Source organism: Pithys albifrons, chromosome 4, assembly GCF_047495875.1.
Source record: "Pithys albifrons albifrons isolate INPA30051 chromosome 4, PitAlb_v1, whole genome shotgun sequence".
NCBI classification, from domain to species: Eukaryota; Metazoa; Chordata; class Aves; order Passeriformes; family Thamnophilidae; genus Pithys; species Pithys albifrons.
In genome coordinates, this window is record NC_092461.1 from 46,947,204 (window position 1) to 46,967,071 (window position 19,868).

A 19,868-nucleotide genomic window follows, 5' to 3' on the forward strand; every position below is an offset into this window, starting at 1 on the left:
GAATTATTGAACTAACACAGTAATTCCTAAAACTCTATCAAATTCAGCATCTGTAGGAGTGGATTTCATTTCAGAAACTGAAGCTATCTAAAATTTAGATGCAAGTGTGAACCAGATGGAAAATGCAAGTTAAATTCTTCCTCAATCTCAAACATTTCCAAACTAAAGGACAAAATAATGGCAGTCACATAAGTTTGAAAAACAAAGAAGCCTTTCACATTCCTAACATGGAGGACAGTCAGTGTGAGCCTATATTTGTCCACACTGATCTGTGTAGGTGTATTCCTACATAGCAGGTGTACATACTGGCCAGTAGGTTTGAAGAAGGACTGAGATGTATTGGGTGCTATTGGAGTTAGGAAAAACATGGAAACTCAGTGAGGATAGGGTTCAGAAGGAAAAATTCTGGACATATGAATTTATTCTGTGCCCATTTTCATCAAAATTAACAAGTCTTCCTTTGAGGAGGGACCAGAATTTGGGATTCCCTCCCACCATATTGAATTAGCAGATGGGAGAATGGATATGTTAGCCTACAGAGAAAGACAAAACGGAGATGGGAATTTGAAGACATCTGTCTACGGTATTTCCAAAAGACAAGCTTTGAGGTGTCCCTCTCTATTCATCATGTTGAATCAAGCCTAATTCAATATTTCTGTTTCTCTGTATTTAATGGTTCAGAATACTAGGCCATTTCTCTTGTTCATGAACTCCAGTCATGGAGATCTCTACTCAAATTTTTTGTACTATGGCAATGATGAGGTTGGATCTCAACTCATAAAATATTCAAGACCATGCACACTGAGGTAGTTGTGATGGTTGTCTAAATCTCTTAATGATGGTTGCTAATGTTTGCAGTAAGCCAGGGTATGTTTTATTTGTTTATGGACAAAATAAATATTTCTCACCAACAAAGATGAATATAATTTCTTAGCTGTTTCATTGAGGGTCTGCTTTAAATAAAGAACTGAGTGATCTCTAATGACTAACAGAAAATAGAGATTAGAGAAAAAAATAGCTAGCATTAAATTCTGTGAGTCCTACAAACCTCTAACTAGTTCTAGTATAAAAAAAAAAAACCAAGAAAAGAAATTCTAAAGAGAGATGCTCTATGTTTAAGCATTGAATCAGAAATTATTTCCAACTCTGTTAGTGAGAGTTAGCACACAATTTTTTCACATTGATTTATGATTGCATTTCTTAGGGTTTTTTTATATCTCATTCTATATGTTGCAATTTTCATAGCTTAGAGAATTTTTTATCATCATCTGTGAAGTGAAATCCCAAGGTGCCATTGCTATAATATCACAAGAATAAAATGCAGAGGGTATTTCTAACCTTCATGCTAGATAAGAGGTAACAGTTGCAGTATTTTTTAAAACACGCTGTTTCTTCCTAAGTACATCCAACTAAGAAAGTGTCTAGTTTCTAAATGAATGCTATGAGTTCCTCTGTTCCTCATAGTAATTTTAGAATTTCATAAAGATGTCATCAGAAGTTCTCAAAACTTAATATACAAAGTGCACTATTTATCTTAATCATCTTTACTCATAATGTACTTGCTATTGCTTGTTTCTTTTTTAATTCCACTGTATACAGATAAAGCAGATTTGTTCTTGTTTATATGAGCATGAGTTTACTTTTCCTGCCTATTGTGTAAATCTGAGCAGCCTTTCTCCTTCTTTCCTTGATCTTCAGAATTTCCTGTCTATGAGCAAGTGGAAAGACTGAAGATGTAGTCCTGAAAATGTGGTTTGGGGTTTGGGGGGTTTTTTGTTTGTTTTTGGTTTTGTGTTTTGGTTTTTTTAAATTCTAATTGGAATTAGTTTCCTTTGCTTCTAAACTTCCTTTCCTTTGTCTCCTTCATGAAAGGAATTCCAAGAGGAACTCAACCCTGAATTGCTATCTTTTCTAAGGGAAGGAAATTATGTCCTGGTAATTATTCAGTTTATTTCAAAGGTTCAATTCTACCAATCTGAATCTGACAATACAAAAAAAAATTAACTGAGTCCAAGTTGTGAGATATCTGCTGCTCCTGGGAGCTAATATGCTCATCAATTACCCGAGTGTTATGCAGACATGGTATCTCAAGCCAGGCCAGTTTGGACCTGTATGACTTGAGCTGAAGCTCAGAAAAAGAACTGACTGCTTCAGGACCAGTTTCGGGTTTTGACCAAGATCTGATTTTGGTGTAAAGTAGTGCCAACTTTGCAGTGTCATTTTTTCCTGTTGGGCAATGCCAGTTCAAGGAGAAGAGTCCAAAGAAAGAGAATTAGTTTTACCCTGTGGTTCATTTGCACGCTGCTGCAATACCAGAGTTTAGATCTGAGCTAAGTTAAGCTTTAGTCTTGTTAAGTCACTAGAGACCTATTAGACAAATGGTGTTGAGGGAAAGTCAAACATAACTGGCATGATCTAAATCTGTGATGAGTGGAATGTTTGTAAAATATCAGGACAAGTGAAGAGCTTGTAAATAATTGCAATTTCCTGCCCCTTTGGGGAAAACATTGAATACCAAGTATTGTGTATTTCTTTATGTTTTCTTAGACTGTACAATTTTATTTTTTTTATTGGACTAAGTGTGTTTTATAGTGTTGATTGCTAATAAAAAGATCTGGCTAACTTTTTTTCCTTATTTAAGTAAACAATCTTTGGTTTTTATACTGACTTTATGAGACTTCTGTGAGCTTTGGTGTTGCCTGTATATTGAGAATGTGTAGCCACTTAAAATCAGATCATATATATCATGTGACAAAGTAATTTTTCTATCAACGCAAACTCAGAAAAGTTTATTTTTTTAAGCAAAAAAGTAGGCACAGCTTGCAAAACAAGGCAAAAGTCCAGTGAATGAAGTTGGGATCAATTCCAGCCCTTCACTTGTATGAAACAAAGAAATGAACATGAGTAAAGACAGATCTTAGATTAATCTTGTCTAAAACAAGCAACTTTTATAGAGTAACATGGTCATTACAGGCTAATTTCCACTATGATTGGGCAATAGCATAATGTAATGACCTTCCTGGATTCTTATTTCTAGGTCTTTCCTTGTTAAACTACTAAGAATTTTCCCACTCTTTTACTGAGGAACTTTTCACACTTTTTCTTATCTATTTTTGTGCTATCCAAAGGTATTTGGCTATATGTGGTATTTCTATTTAATCTAAAAATTTTTATATGTTTATCTGGGTGTAGTTATTTATATACAAAATTTGCTCCAAGCATTAAGTCCAAAGGTATGTAATCATCAGTCTCAGTAAGGTAACATTCAAAATCAAATTAAGGTAGGTAGCATAACTGTTTTGGAAGGATACCCCTGACAGTTCTCTTTTCTTAATTTTTTATTTTATTTTATTTTAAAATGTTCATGCTTAGCATCTACTGTCTCTACTTTTAAAGTGGAGAAGAATCATACAGGAAGAAATTTGCTGAAAATTAAGTGGAGTTTAAGTCAGATTGTGAGTGTGGATCTTAGACTCTTTGAGGTATCAAGTGCTGGTTCTGTGTCTTCACATTTTGAGAGGACTCAGTAATCTCACCAGATATCCAGAAAAGGCCTTTCTGTAATGAGTTTCCATGACAAGTTTAATCCAATTGGCTTTGTTTGGACCTAATATCCACACACAGATGCATGCAAGACAAAAACCCACACCGAAACTAAAGCAACAAAAACCAGCAGCCATGCACTTGATTAAGAAAAGCTGCCATATGATGTCTTTGCACTCATAAGCAGACTTCCAGTCCCAGAGTTCTGTGGGAGAACTGGGTTTTATTGAAATCTCTGTCTGAGGGTCACCTCAGAAAAAATGCCAATGATTTAATTATACCTGCAGGCTAGAGTGGGTTAGGGACGTTCCCTACTCCTGCTGTTAACACTCTGACCACTTTGCAGCAAAGTGTCTGTATTCCATCTGAACAAATGGATGATGTATGTATGTAGGTATGGCCAGACTTCGCAAACAAAGATTTGGGAAGGTCTCTCTCCACATGGGTGTGCCCTTCCAGCCTGCACAGTGGATTTTTTAGGTAAGGCACAGCATGTGCAGAACTGGCCCCACTGTTTCAGTCCTAAGGTCCATTTGCCATCGCCGAGAGAGCTTGGACAGTGACAAATGAAGTCCTCGGGACTGTCACAGCACTCGGTACTAACCAGGGTTGACCCTGCTGAGCATCCGAGATCTGACGGGATGGGATGGCAGGGAGGCATTGAACTGCCAGGGGACGGTACCCACTGAGACTCGAACTCAGGACCTTGGGATTCTGTATCCTCTCCATTACACCACGGGACCACCCCTATAAATGGATGAATGAAATTGGTAAAGGCATTTGCTTTTTTATTCATACAAAGTAATTGGATAAAAATACAACTACAAGCTAAGAGGCAGCAACAGCCTGTGACTCATAATTGCCTCCTTGTTCATTGTGTCTATGGGAGAAGTTGGGAAAGCATTTTCTGGGATAGTACTCACAGCTGTAAATCATGGAGAGAGGTAGACATCTGTACTGCTTTACATGCTTGATTCCTGCTTCTGCTTTCATGACTCCTTGTGTATTTTACATTTTATATTTAAAAGATATATTTTCCCCTCTTCAGTAACCCTAGAAAAAACAGAACTGATGTTTCTCACCTCCTCTTCAGAGAAGAAGTCATTCCCACTGTATGCAAAATCATACTCTTGGTTACCTCTGTGGCTCATTTACTCCTGGCTTCAGAGGTTCAGAGAGACATGTGAAGGACGCGTCTTCCCCTCTTGTTTGCTCCAGTGGTTAGGGTTTGCTCCTGAGCTGTAAGGATTATGGCTTCATCTTTCTCCACTGAGATCCTATATCTTTATCCCTGTTTATGAAGCTATTATGGCGAATGATATCTTTCTTTTCCAGTAATGTTTTATGAAAAAACCCCAAGAACATACTGATCACATATCTGATATAGGTAGCTATTTACTGGTTGTTGGGGAGGTTTTTGTGAGCATCCATCTCCCCGTGATGTCTGTTTCACAGACCTGCTTAAGTAGAGACAAGGGAAACTATGTCTTTAATCTCTGCTCTCCCCTGCCCTCCCCTGCCCCCCCCCTTCTCTCCTCAGAACTCTCTTCAGCCTTGTCTTGTGCATGTCACTGCAACTGTGAGCCCAGGTCAGATGTGCCCAGGTACCCAGTTTCCTTGCTGTGGTAGAGGTACTACATTCAACATCCCTGCAGCTGGCACATTTGGCTGCTGGCATCTGAGCTCAGACTCCTAGCTCATAATTGTGTTTTCAACTAGTTGACAGGTCTCCTTAAGAAATGGGACATTTAGCACTGCAAATTATGAAGACTTTTGTGGCTTGAACTCTAAGTTATCCTCCATTCATCACTCAGAGACAGCTTTGGCAGAACTGGGTTGCTGGCTTGTGCTGTAAACAGAGGAATTAAAAATTTTGAGACTGCTAAAATCCTCTTCTGAGCCCAGGGATTAATAACACAACTTCTGTAAACTGGGAGTGCTGTTTCTGTGCCACAGTAAAGAGACAAGCTTCTCAAGTACTCAGTTATTCTGTCAATGTATTCCAGATCTCTGTGCATTTCTGCTCACTCCTCTGTCTCTCACTCCCCCTACTTTCCTGCATTTTCCAGTTCAGATTCCTTGAGCTCAGTTCTGTTTTGGGACAAGGAAAATGTGCTACTACAGATACACTTAAAAACCCTGAATGTCCCCATTTTAGGCCTGAAACAAAAAAGAGATTGAGCCAAAACACAAGAGATTGTTGAAGGCAAACCTGATATGGAGAAAAGATCTGGATCTCTTATTTTTCTTTTTTTCATTTTGGTGTCACTAACTGTTTTGTCTTGCTGTTTCAGACTTTATTTGAAAGGTCACAGTGGAACTGCTGGAAAACAGAGTAGCCTGATCCTACATGGTGCTGAATTCAGTACAAAAGATGCTGACAATGACAACTGCATGTGTAAATGTGCTCTGATGTTGACTGGAGGTGAGTACAACTCTGAAAATATGTGGTACATTGATAAGAATCTACACTATCTTCCTAAAGCAACCATGGATGAAGTTTTGTTCATGGATGTGTAAGTTCTGAGTGAAAATTTCTTTTATTATTATTACTTCTACTTGTGGTAGTGCCAATACCTCAAGATTTCTATCATAAGGGAAGGGATTATTCAGAAATGCAGTCAGTATACTTCTGCATTGAAGTTGTTGCAACAATGTTGAAGGGGAAAGCATAAATTAGGGTAATTGTTTAGGCAAGAAAGGAAAAATGAGAGAGAAGACGACAAAAAAGAAGGCAGGAGGAAGTCTGTGAGAAGTGGGAGAACCAATCAGAAACAGAAGAGAGAAAATGCAGGGAATTAGATATTAGAAAGTAAAGTTTAAAAACAATCAGCGTCTAGACTTGTAATATATTTTCCATTTCCCTTAGGAGTATGATTCTGTTATTTTAATAATTATAATTTTTAAACTCTGTGTTACAAGAGCATGATAAGGACACAGTTAATGTAGTGACTAATTTACTCACCTGTGAAAAACTAGACCTGCAACCATTTGTTTTAATCTGGCAGATTTAAACTAATATTCTAAATAAGCTGAATCAAACTGTAGAAAAAAATGTCGAGGTGGAGAGGAGCACAGACAAGGTATACTGGGACAGTTTAAAGCACCAGCTAAATCTGATTTCCAGAAAGGGTAGTGTGTATGACTGGTACGTGTTCCCTCCAGTGCAGAGATGTAATATTTGAGGATTATCTACCCATACAGACATCTTAAACTCTAGTCCATATCTACCTATACAGACATCTTAAACTCTAGCCCACGAGTGAGAACTTTCCCTGGAAAATGGTACTTCTTTCCAGTCCCTATATGGACAAGTTTATTTGTATCTCTAGAATATCACTTCATAGCAGAAAGTTTAAATTGGGCTTCTTTGGTTCACTGATATGACCAAGAAGGTCTCTTTTATCTTCACATCTGATCTTTGGAGATTGTCTCTCAGTGATTTCTAACTTTCCTGGAGAAAATCCCATAGCATGTAGATTTTTCAGTATTTTGGATCAGATTGTTGGTATTATTTGTGGTTACTGGCACTGTGATTAAATCCAGCTCAGGTCATATTCAGGCATATATGAGCCTCTAAAGCTATAACCTGCTAAGAGGAGATGTATAGCTTTTAAAAGGAAAATGGTCTCTTCTGTGCGGCATGGAGGGAAAGGGAGAAGGGTTTCCCTGCTATCCCCTTTGTTCCATGGGGACAGAGAAGGGAGGGAGAGACAAAGAGTTCCAAGCAGTTGCAAGGCAGAGAAACCATCTGTTTATTCAAGAAAACCACAAGATAATGTCCAGTCCTGGGGGCAGTCCCCAGGTTTGGCAGGATTGGGTGAAAACTGAGGAAAAGGCAGGGTCAAAGGTCCCTTAACCAATAGAACTGGGACAGGGGCAGGGCCACCTGGGGCCCTGGCCTGCGCTCCCCAGCCAGGAGGGATAACAGAACACAAAGGGGAGGAGGGCAGGGTAACAGAACCAGAGTCTGCTTTTTAAAACTTCAACTGAGTCTCTGAGTTTAAGGTGTTTGTCCAGTGCTAGTTTTGGAATTCATTTCAGCATCTTCCTACAGAGATGGGTTTCCATCACTGAGAATTTATATCAAATCCTCATTCTCTTTTGCCAATTGGATATGACCCAATTGGGAAAATCTTTAAGAAGCCGATTTTTCAAATGTTCCTAATTTCCTCTAGAGATATCTTATTAAGAGGTATCATGGGAAACTTCTTCCAGTACACAGGTGATCAGACACTACCTTTTTATTTCTTAAAAAAAAAAGCTAATCAGATTGTTTTGGAGACAGATAGTGGGTAAGAAGTCAGTAGTTTATTTTAATTTAAACTGCTGACCTTTCCCTTTAGACACCATGCTAAATCAAAGTGTATTCCTTCCAGGGAAGGACGGAGTCTAGTGAGAAGATCCTGAGTGTGAGTTGTGTCTGTGCTGAAATGCAGACCCATTCATGTATCTGAGTTGCCTGGAAATACCTTTTCTCCCAGACAGTTCTGGGAGAGGAGGGGTTAGTTTATTTTCCTGCCCTGACTTCCATGGCAGGTCAATGCCCTGCTAAGGTCAGTCTGCTGTTGTACAATAGTTCCACAAGGTTCACATGTATCACTGCAGCAGTCCTGTAAATCCACTGGAAAAACACATACTGGAATACACTGGTAGGAAATGAAATTAATAAGGAAGAATAGGGTGAATTACCAAAGGCTGAGGAAACCACAAATATAGGAAATCACTGCAGAGTAAAACAAAATGTAACTAGGCTTTGGAAATAGATGAGTCTACTCTTTTGAACAAGACTCTGAGTAATAGTTCTTCAGAGACAGGCTGTACAGCATTGAGTAATTTGTAGTTCTTCAAGAGGAGAAACACTTTAATGAAGCTGTAGTTTCCTCAAACCCTCTGCTATGCTTTGCTTCTTGAAATTACTTTCTCATTCCTGATGAAATATCAGAAATTGAATTAAATATGAAAACATTTTTTTAGTGAGCATATTTCAGTTTTGCACCAGACAAAGAGTAATTAAGAAAAGCAGCAATGATAACAGGTTTTGGAAAACCTCTTTTTTCCCCCAAAAAATTATCACATTGTTAGTTTTGGCAACATCACTGAGAACTTTTTAATGATGAATTATATGAAATCTGCAGGCAGGTTTCTAGCTATCTTGACAGTTTGGGTGAGCCTGTTATCTCTATGAGGTGAACTTAATACATTTATGTCAGGAATAAAGGCTGAGATAAGCTGAAGCTCAAAACTGTGATATGATTATAGGCAAAGCTGAAAATAAAAATTAAGGAAAACACACATTTTTCTCTGTCATCTTACTAGCTGTCAGTTGTATTTTGTCTATATCATAACTATTATTCTCTCTCCACTTTTATCTCCTCCCTCTTCCCCAAAATGAGAAATTAAATACTGGAAGAGTAATACAGAAACACCACCAGCATTTTATGTGTGTGTCTTTCTTGTCCTTTCAAGAGCCATCCTATGCTACTTGACTTTATCTTAATGTTAATTTTAGGGAATGGCTTCAAAAGTACATGCATGAATTGGAGTCTTAGCCTCTGTAAACTTTCAAGGTATTTAAATATTATAGCTGCTTTTTTGTACCTTGGAAAATTTAAATTAAGCATGATTGGTTTACATTAAAGACAAATCATATTTATTCAAATAATTTTTTCATTGGTTCAATATGTCAGGCCAGTAAACTGAACAAAGAATGGTATATGTATTCACACATAATTTCAAGCCTTATTCAGAAGAGTACCCCAGTGAGTTACATATGTGGCTTTTTTTGCAAGAAATGGCATTAAAAATGCATCAGACTGTCACTAGAATGAGGCAATGAGTAAATGTCCAAAACACTTCATATAGATTTCCAGTACAACACTTAACATCTCTGGATCAGATTCATGGGCCAAATTCTCATCCATTCTGCCAGGATTCCACCAGTCAGCTGAGCCCCAAATTGTTTATGCAATTGTTTTCAATCACTGGAGTGACTTATGGTAACTTGGCTCATAGTGAAAGAGTTTTAAGGTGATTTTCTTTGTCTGGCATTGGCTGCAGTCTGACATTTTCACACAGGCTTTTATCTTTCTTCAGATGAGAAGCTAAACATTTGATCCCTAAAATAGTTTGGCATGTCTTGCCAGGTTTGAAGCAGAATAGAAGTACAGAAATAAATTGGTTTTTTGTTTTGTTTCATTTTAGTGGAAGCAGTGGTCCATCCAACTGCAGTCTTCTATCTCTGAAAGAAGTACACACATAAGAACAATGCAAATAAATTATACCTCCCCTGAGTATTTTCACAGCTTCTTTTGAATCTCAGGGGCTTCCTAAGTCAGTGGCTCCTGTGCATTTATTAAACCACAATGGATTTTCCAATGAATTTTTCTTCTATTAAATCAGAGACTGCTCAACGACTTCCAACCACTGCCCATTGTTTCACTGTTTTTTTCTCCAAGTGGCAAATCTTATTTTTCTCCTAGTGGCAAATTTTATTAATCTGTGGCAAGAATGGTATGGGAGGACTCTTGTCATGACTTACAGGAAATTTCTTGGCAATATAGAAATCTGCCCATACACTACAATTAGAAAAACAACAGTATTTCTTGTATTTTCCTTGGAACAAAATATTTTAAAGCAGCAACCTCAACACACTTGAAAGTATCCAACTTGGACCCCTGGATATCCATCGGCTTACATAGGAAAGAACTAGTATTTGAGGTTTATGCATATTGTTGCTTTCATAAAGAAGATATTTAGAACATGCCATTCATGAAGTAATTGTATTACCAAATATTTTAATGAAAAAATATAATCACCATGCAAATAAGTAGTGATTGGAATATTATTTGGTTTATGCTAGAAGAATTAGAAATATTTCATTACACATATGACTACTCGGCACTTTTAGCAAAAGCATTACTACATTGTAATGTCTATCAGGGTTAAGTATGGCCAACAGTAATGCACTGTTAGGAAAACTCCAGGAAGTGATTAACTTGTGATATATTTAGGAGATCAAAATATAGTCACTAGTCTGCAGGTTTCATGTTATTTTTACCTCATAAAATAGCCCTTATAAAAAGTACTACATTATCCAGTTGCTATGAAAAGCTAATGCCTTTTCATCTTATATTCTGACAGCTAAATTCTGATTTAATCTTCAGACTGTCAAGTACCTATTGCTAAGTCATAGTCTGATCAATCCAATGCTCCAAGGAATAAAAGAACATAGGCCTAAAAATTACTTCCAGTGGTCATTTAGTCCCTTTCCAAGACAGACTCTTCACTGTCTATTTATTTCTGTCTTTTTGTTCACCTTCAGGATTTCTGATGATATCCATTCTCTCAATAAAATCTGTTACTGAGTTTCTCTACATAATACAAGAAAGCTTTGCATGTTGACTAACTGATTTTGTGATAATTTAAATATGTTCCATCTTGTCCTATCCTCTACCACTGGAAAGCATAGACCATTCCTTTGCATTCCTTTGAAAGGTTTTGGTATTAATTTGATATTGTTGGCAATTGTAGACTTTTGAATTCTGAACTAAACAACCCTAAATCTTTCCTCTTGCATTTACTCTTTTAGAGTCTGTCCCATGGCTCCACAAATAGCTTGAAGTGTCATCCAAAACTCCACCTAGTCTTCTAGCTGAGAAATTACCATTGCAAAGTCAGGCAGATCCTATGAATGGCCATCTAACTTCTGTAAAGTACAGAATGTCAGAAACATTGAAATATTTCCTAAAATAAATTGCTGTCTTCTGATCATTGAGGACTATCTCAATTTTTTTGCATTAGCAATTGTTCTTATTGGCTTTATTGCCAAATGCACTAAATTGTATGGTCAAACTCAAGGGCTTGAAATAAATATTGGGTTTTCATAGGATCCATTTGTCCCATAAATCCATAAAAATGTACCATTCAAACATACTTTGGATCTTACTGAATTTCCTGTACTGATCTACTGCATTTGGAAACATTCAGTGTACGAAAGAGGGAGAACAGAGAGATGTGTGAAGAAAGGATCTGCCATCAAATGTGCAACATTTAGACACCTATTCTTTTAGTATGTAAAAGGCAGCTAAAAAAACCCTTTCATCAAACCTGACCAATCATTACCTAGTTCCCCATGCATGTGGGGTTTACAGTGCACTCATGAATTGAGGAGCATCAGGTTGCTAACAGAGGATTTTACATGCATACACACTTAATTACAATTTATACAACAAGCCAAAAAAGCAAAGCTGTTAGCTTTGGCATACAAAAGCCTTTTTCCTGTTGCTTTTGACAAAGAAGATTATATCATGCAAAAATTATACTTGCCTCTTCAGAAAACCATTAAAAAAGAGTAATGTTCCTTTATTAGGTATTATTTGCAAGAATTTATGGAAATTATTTCAATATGCATTCTTATTTGGCCAAAGATTTAGTACAAGCAGATCAGAGGAGCTCAGCTACTTGGGATAGGTGCCTTGAGCATTTAAAATATATTTATTTAATGAAAAGAGCTGACATGAAATGTAACAAATTCCCACTGATAATAGCAGCACTAATTAAAGACCAAAGCACATGCATCCACAAAGCATGAACATACTTTAATTGCTCCAGAGGAGCAGCTGTCTACAGTGAGGATTTCTATTTATTTCTATAGCTGAACTTTCAAGCAACTTATCAATGTATTACTGAAATTGTATTTTGTCTGGACTACTTATTTGATGACCTAGGGATTTTTATTGCAAACAAAGATGGTAGTGCTGCTTGTACTATACAAATTATTAGGAGTGGGCTAAAAGAAATTAACTGAACCACAGTTCAAATAAGCAGTTAGTGACTTTATAATCACAACAGCATGAGGAAAGTACTTCTGTTTCTGAATAAAAATTCTCTTACCTTTCTCATTAAAGTCTTCTCTTTACTGCTTCATTGGTCACTTTAAAATCTTGGTTCTATTATTGTTTCTTATAATGTCGACTCTTCATGATTCTTCATGATTGTTGCCAAAAGTTATGTCCAAGGTTAAAATCTTAGTGCTATTCAGAAAAGACTTTATACTTCTTTGGGAAAGCCGTTATCTTGTAGTAAAAAATAAGCAGGCTTCTTCCTGTGAGAAATATCCTATGAATTCCAGGGAGTAAACCAACATCTAGCTACTGAGTGTCTTTCCTTGTGTCAGATTGTCTCACAGCTCTGCATCTGCAATGATAGTGCTGCAGGTAACTTTTTCAGAAACCCCTGTTTTTTGTTCCTCCTCTTCCTCATAGCTACAAGAAAGTCACTACTTTCATTCCTCTTTTCCTCAATATACAAGGTGTCTAAAAAAATGTTTCCTTTGCACCCGTTCATGGATTTCATAGAATATTCTGAGTTGGAAGGGGCCCACAAGGATCATTGAGTCCAACTCTTAAATGAATGACCAGTATTGGGTTTGAAACCACAGCCTTGGTGTGATCTGCACCATTCTCTGACCAACTGAGCATCCATTCAAAGATGGTGATTTGGTGTTAAGATATGCAGTGGGAAGTCTTGTGATAATCTGATTCCCTATGGGGAAAGAAGACCTGTAAGAGGATTGCACGGGAGCATGGAGAGAAATAACCATATGGAGGAAAAAAGACACACCAGAAAACAAAGTAAAACAACCATCCCACTTTCAAAAAAAAAAAAAAAAGAAAAAGAAAAAAAGACAGTGAGAAAGTAAACCCAAAGTTTTAATTTAATATTAGGAATCATTTTTTTAAAAATCATACATTCTCACCAAGAAGAATAGTATAGCAGGAAAAGAGATATAGTCATTAAAACAGACTTTGAAATAAATGTTTATTTATAAGAAATCTATGGTGAGAGATTTGAGCACGTCCTCACAAATGTTTTGTAAAATTATGTTTCTTCAGCTCATTCCATTTATATACATAGATTTTGTAAGGCATCACTGAAAACCTTCACCAGAAAAAGGCCATTTATGCATCTATTCCTGTTCCATTAAGATGATATGGTAACTAACTCAGCTTGTCATGTGTTCATCCCCACACCATAAACAGAACCCAGCTGCATCTGGGTTCCAACTTTGAGAAATGAGTATTAGGATTTCTCTGCTTTACTTCATCTTAAGTTTCTACAAGAATATACCACAGTTACAGTAAAACATCAGCTGTACAGCTTTCCCCTTCCTTGGTTATTGCCCCCATAAGTATAACATGGTAATCAAAGGGAGGTCAACTGTATCAAAATAGAAGATTGTCAAAATTTATCTGGCATAAATTCTTCCCTCAAGATTTCATTATGAAGTGTTACTTCTGAAAAAAAACCCAACAAAACAAACCCTAAGTATTATCAAAAATCTAAGCAAAAACAAGACTAGAAACAAAAATCATATGGGTCTGAAAACGAAGGACAGAGTAAGCACTGGACCTGAAGGCTAAACATGATCAATGTCATATCATGCCAATAGTAATAAGCCATAGTTTAAGATACTTTCATATAACACATTCTTAACAGGTAGATAAAATGCTAACCATTGATGGAACCAGATGATTCCCTAGGACAGTGCACATTGTCTGAAAGAAATTTCTCACAGTTTAATTCCTTTTCCAGAAATCAGAGTGAAAATTTAAAATTCTGCATTCTATTCCACTGTGACATCTGCTGAATTCAGTAGGCACTCACTGGATGATCAGTTTGCCATTACAGTACAGTTTCAAAATGGCTTACAAGGAGTCCTGAGAAGATTACAATGCAGGTTGAAATAACCTTTTTAAAATAAAGTGGCATTTAACTACCAAAAGCAAAAGTCACCACCTGATCTTGTTGATCTTATTTGCCTCTATACATGACGAAAATGCTCAGAACAATCATATTACATGGGAAAATGCATAAAAACTGTGCTAAAGATTCACAAGACCAAAGGTCTTACTATGAAAAAAAGCCTGAACAGAAATGTTTATGACAAATAATGCTCCTAGCCACTGCGGTTAATACATTTTTAACATTGGGAATATTAGCTCTTTGTAACCTGGGAATACATTCTGCCTTGCTCAGTCTGAAATAAGCATCTTGCTTTTACATTACATAGATACTCTGAAAGGTGTTGGAGAGAAAATTCTATTCCCATCAAGATATCCAGCAAAACTCCCACTAATTTCAGTGGACTTAGCATGTCACCTAGTTTATCTTTGTCAGTTTGTATTCTGTAATCTTGGTGTTGCCAAGTTTCATGTTATTTGGAGTTTTTCTTTAGACTCTAGCTCCCATGAGAATCTAAAATTCACCTTAACAAGTAAAGATCTTGGAGAGAGAGACAAGAGAGATCACTGATTAAGTTCATCTTAAAGTAACAGTTTAAAGTAGATCTGAATATTCCCACTTTTTTCACCACTGACTTAATTTTCTCAGTTGGTTAAAGATAAATGCATACATTCACTGAAGAAGGCTGAAGGTGAGATCCCTTTTTTTGCATACACTTTGAAACTAAACCTGGACTTCTAGCAGGTTTAAATTTTCAACATGCAGTCATACAAATGTTCCAGAGCTGTTACACTTCTCTTTTATCCTAACTTCTGAGTTTACTACTCCTTCAGTTATGCCACTGCAACTGTTCACAGGGCCAATCTGTAGACCGGATTGCTGGTTTGCCCTTGAAAATCAAAATTCTGGATTTTCTTTTCTAAATCTGTTGCACTTCCCTTTTCAGAATAGTCTTGCAATTTAGCTGCTGACACAGTGAATTAGAATCACAAACACCTGGGCAAGACATTTCTTGCCCTGTCTTTCCAGTAGAATAAAATATATGCAATTTCATAGAGTTCAAAGGCTTAATGAGTAGGAAGCTTCATCTTGCTGGGAAATAGCAGGTAGGGTAGGGGGGCAGAAAAGGCATTTGGCAATTTTCTAAGCCTAACTTTGAACATCAGTTACAGTTTTAATATATTTTTGTCATCAGTGTTAGTCAGGTAACTAGAAATTTTCGTCTACCTGTAGACAGGTAAATAAAGAGAATTTGCCACTTTTCAAGATCAAGATTAGAAGGCTCAAGATTTAATATAGGTTTTCACATTCAAAATCATGAGATTAAGGATTGAATATCATTGTTCTGGCCCAAGCTGTGCATGGCCACTGGACTGAAGTGGGCCATACTCTCACGTAAATGTATGCACACTTGGGCAATCAGCTATATCCTCTACTCATGCACACCGACTGTCAGCAAACTACAGTGTTATGATTATCTTCTTATTCTTATTCCACTTTTTTGCTGAGTCCTATTTATAAACTTATCATAAGTATTAAAGAAATAATCTACTTCTCTCCTTGTACACTATTTTGAATGCTAATTATCTATTACTACAATGCTGTAGTTACTATAACAGGGCAGCAACATCATTCTCATAATCCAGTAGCTAAACGGCTATAACCTGGAAGCAAAAGCAACTGACAAGTTGAACAATTACAGTTTAAGCAAGAGAAAAGGACTGGTAAAAAAAATTAAATCATGTTTATAGTCAAAATTATAACTGGAAATATGAAAAATACTTTTGATTTATAGTTTTTTCTAAAGTTTAAATAAAAACTGCAATACTGTCTAAATATGCAAAGCAGTTTATTTATATTTGGTGTTCTTGCTTTTACTTCACATTCTGCATATCACACTAGAATGAGTTGGGATGTAATTACTTTTGCATTATTGTAAATATAAGTGTGCATTCTCCAGCACTGATAACTAAAGAATAGCACAAAAGAGCAAAAAAACCCCAGAAAATATGAAAATAACACAGATTCCAAACCAAGACTATTTATTAACTATTTACCAGAAACTGATAATCAGCTTAACCTATAAAATAAGTATAAAATAAAACTACCTAGTGCAGTTACAGTTTAATTTTTGTCTTAATGGTTTCAGGGTGGTGGTTTGATGCCTGTGGCCCCTCCAATCTCAATGGGATGTTCTACACAGCTGGACAAAACCACGGAAAGCTCAATGGCATCAAGTGGCATTACTTCAAAGGCCCCAGCTACTCCCTGCGCTCCACCACCATGATGATCCGGCCCTTGGACTTTTAAAGGCATTCAGCAACGGATCCCACAACAAGCCAGGCTGGCACTGTCCTCAGCAGCAACACTATCACAGCCTGAAGGTAAAAAGAGAAGGGCTTCTTGGAAGCAACATGTAGGGATAATGCAAAGTTACTTTGTTATTACCCAATAACCTGCAAATACTTCCCAAGAGTCACCCCATGTTTTGATGACTACAGGAGGGTTGGTTTGGAAGAAGGTGCCTGAAAAGGTTTTCTAAAGAACTGGCTTTGGCTATTCTGCCCAAACTTGGTGCTTGTCAGGGGATGTTTTTTTGGGTTGTGGTTTTTTGGTTTTGTTTCTTTTTTTAAATTCAGCATCAGAATTTGAAGAACTGAAACATATCAGCCATGGTCTATTGAGTAGAATGTTATTCAGCAGTGAAATGCCAACATTATACCCATGAAAATGGATTACAGAGACACCTTTATTAAAACTCATCTACAAGCACTCAAGGTGACCACTCCGAATATTGTTTTTCTTAATGAACTGAATTTGAATAGTGGATGGATTTACGTTAATCCCAGAGACAAATTATTTGTGTGAATATTATTTTTCATTAAATCCTTTAAGGAAATGTTTTTCATAAATAAACCAAGTCAAACGTATGAATAATGATAAGCATAAATTCTTCAGTTGCTCTGTAGAGGTAAATCAGATAATTGGCATAATCTCTCAGCTAGGATTTATAGCGTGATAACAAAAGTAGCTGTGTTTCAAGGTTTTTCCTTTCTTTCATTAAAGTCGGTCTGAATGTCATGTAGAATAATTAATGGAAGGTTTAAAGAATGTGAAATATTATCCTAAAGAAAATACGGGATTTTGCATGGAATTTTTCCATCAAAAGTACGCAGGAAGGCAAATTGTTAGGGTATATAAAAATTACATAAATGCATAGCTTAAGGCAATGGATTCATTTTACAGTATCATTGCATGTGTGCAATTTATCCTTAATTATTTTACTTTTTTATTACATTTTTTGTGAATATCAGAAGCATGCCAGTTCTACACAGTGCTTAGGCTACAAATATAAAAAGTGCTCATCAGAAGTGTAAAAAAAATAAAGAATTGTGAACTTGTAAATAGCATGTGTATATTTCCTGTAACAGTCATTTAATTTGTACAGGCAGCCTTGACCCTACGTAAAGGGTGAAAAGCCTCAAAGGGATATAAATATTAAAAGAACTTTAGATGACTGCTTACAGGTTGCTAACAAGTAATTTTGTTCTAATAAAATGCTGCAGAAGTGCTGGAGTATTGGAAAAGATAAAATTCTTTGAATAACAAGCAACAAGGTAGCTGGGAGCCTTATGAAGGGTATAGAGACAACTTGTTTTATTTACAACCTTTTGTGATTTAGATATGTGAATAATGTCCATTTGGGGAAGCAGCTTGCAGTCATTCTACTTCTGCTACATATGAAATGAAAAAGTTTACCCCATTGCCACTGAAATCAAAAGTAATATTCCCATGAATGAAATTGGGACCAACATGATGTGCAACATCTGCATGTGATGAGGTGTTTGCTCATCTGTTTTTTGCTTTGTTTCATTCACTAAACTGTTCCCAAGATCAGGCACTGATTCTTTTTTTAAAGGATAATAGTAGCAGTGTAACTGGGTTTTTTCCTTATTTTTTTCACCTTTTTTTTTCCTTTAGTAGTTTACTTCTAAAAAATATAGAAAAAAATACTTGGATTTTTTTTAAACAACCCTTCCTAAGGATTGGAAAGCCCCATGGAGTTCTCTAGTTTTATTACAATTTGACAGTTTGATGTTTGTTTGGTTTCAAGTGGGAAGATCTTGTGTGTGTGTGTGTGTGTGTGTGTGTAGTTGTATATATTTATATATATATTTGAAATAATCTTGACTAAGGGTTAATTTGAAGTTTTCTGCTGAATAAGTTACCAAACTACTCTTCACTCAGCACTTTCTCACAGAGCTGTTTTGTCCCAGTTTCCAGTAGGTTTTTTTAAAAGGTCTTCATTTATGTGCAAAATATGTGGTCTGTCTTCCACCATATTCTCAGAAGATATATTTTTGCAGGTATTCAGGTTAAGAATATCGTTTTTGCAGATCCTATTGTGAAAGACAAATTGCATTTAAAATTAAAAGCATGATATTTACTGTTTATTTATCTGGATTTGAAAAAAATGTGGATTTTGTTTCCTATCCTTTATAATAAAACATTTAAAAATTGCTGAGTCTATGATTTGCTTTTCTTCAAGTATAACTTTCTGTTACAGGCTGGTAACACTTTAAAAGCCACCATCTCTCCATGTAAGAAATATTAATAAATTTGGACAAAGCCCATAAAAGGAGGAACTCTAATTAGTTTGTCCATTGATTATTATTTCTAACATTTCAAATCCCTATTTCAGTATTTTTAATTCAATTTCCTTGACTATATTTTCTATTTTGTGTTCAAATCATACAACACTCTATAAACTTTAAAGTAAAAGATTTCTTTAATTCCACAGGCAAAGATACAAATTGAAGTGTGATGTTTTCCTTGCCTTATATAATGTTCTGTCATCTGTGCAATCATGTTGCATGGCAGTGACAAATCTTCATTGATCTCTTAGCAAAAAATGTCTCTTGCTCCACTTGTATGCCTTTTAACACTACAGTGATCAGTTTTAACATCTTTGTTGTCAATTTATCCTCATTTTCTCTGGAATTTTTGCTTAATTGGACTTGTTCATTGTGTTCATTCCGAGAAATCCTGCTTTTCAAATCAACATTAACATTGTAAGGAACTACAAACATAAAAGCATATTTTACTCCTTAAGTTGAATGTATATGTACTGCTTGAACTGAAGAGTTGCAATTCAAAAAATGGTCTTTCTGGAGTTGATTTATATTGCAATATATATATTATATTAAAATGTTGCTTGCCTTGAAAGATACTAAAACTTCATTGGTCAGTGGTAATAGTGGCTTTATTATTTATCTTTCACAGATATTTTCTTCCTGATTTGTAATACAAGAATACACAAAATTTACACAATAGATGTGTTTTCCAGAGCATATAGATCCTTAATTTTTATTCTTTTCCAAGGCTGGAGATGTGATTTGAATGTACACTTTTCTAAGTGCCCTAACATCCAATAGTGGCCTATTAAGTATATAAGTCATCTACATTTATAGTCATCTGTACAACAGGTTCCCAAGACACAGTTCCTTAAAAAGCCCTTCCAGCTATAATAACAACTTTCTTGTTTGCAGACTTGCAGCTTAAACCACAGCTCTGACCAT

General features: G+C 36.1%; 1 protein-coding gene across 1 annotated transcript in view; it reads left to right on the top strand.

Annotated features, from left to right (window-relative positions):
• ANGPT1 (angiopoietin 1) overlaps window positions 1–18,928 on the top strand; it is a 158,157-nt gene extending 139,229 nt beyond the window's left edge. The window contains exons 8-9 of the mRNA XM_071553048.1: window positions 5,838–5,968; window positions 16,439–18,928. Of these exons, the coding sequence (XP_071409149.1) occupies window positions 5,838–5,968; window positions 16,439–16,599 (292 nt within the window). The 3' untranslated portion in view covers window positions 16,600–18,928. The remainder of the gene's footprint in view (window positions 1–5,837; window positions 5,969–16,438) is intronic.
• Window positions 18,929–19,868: the final 940 nt, after the last annotated feature.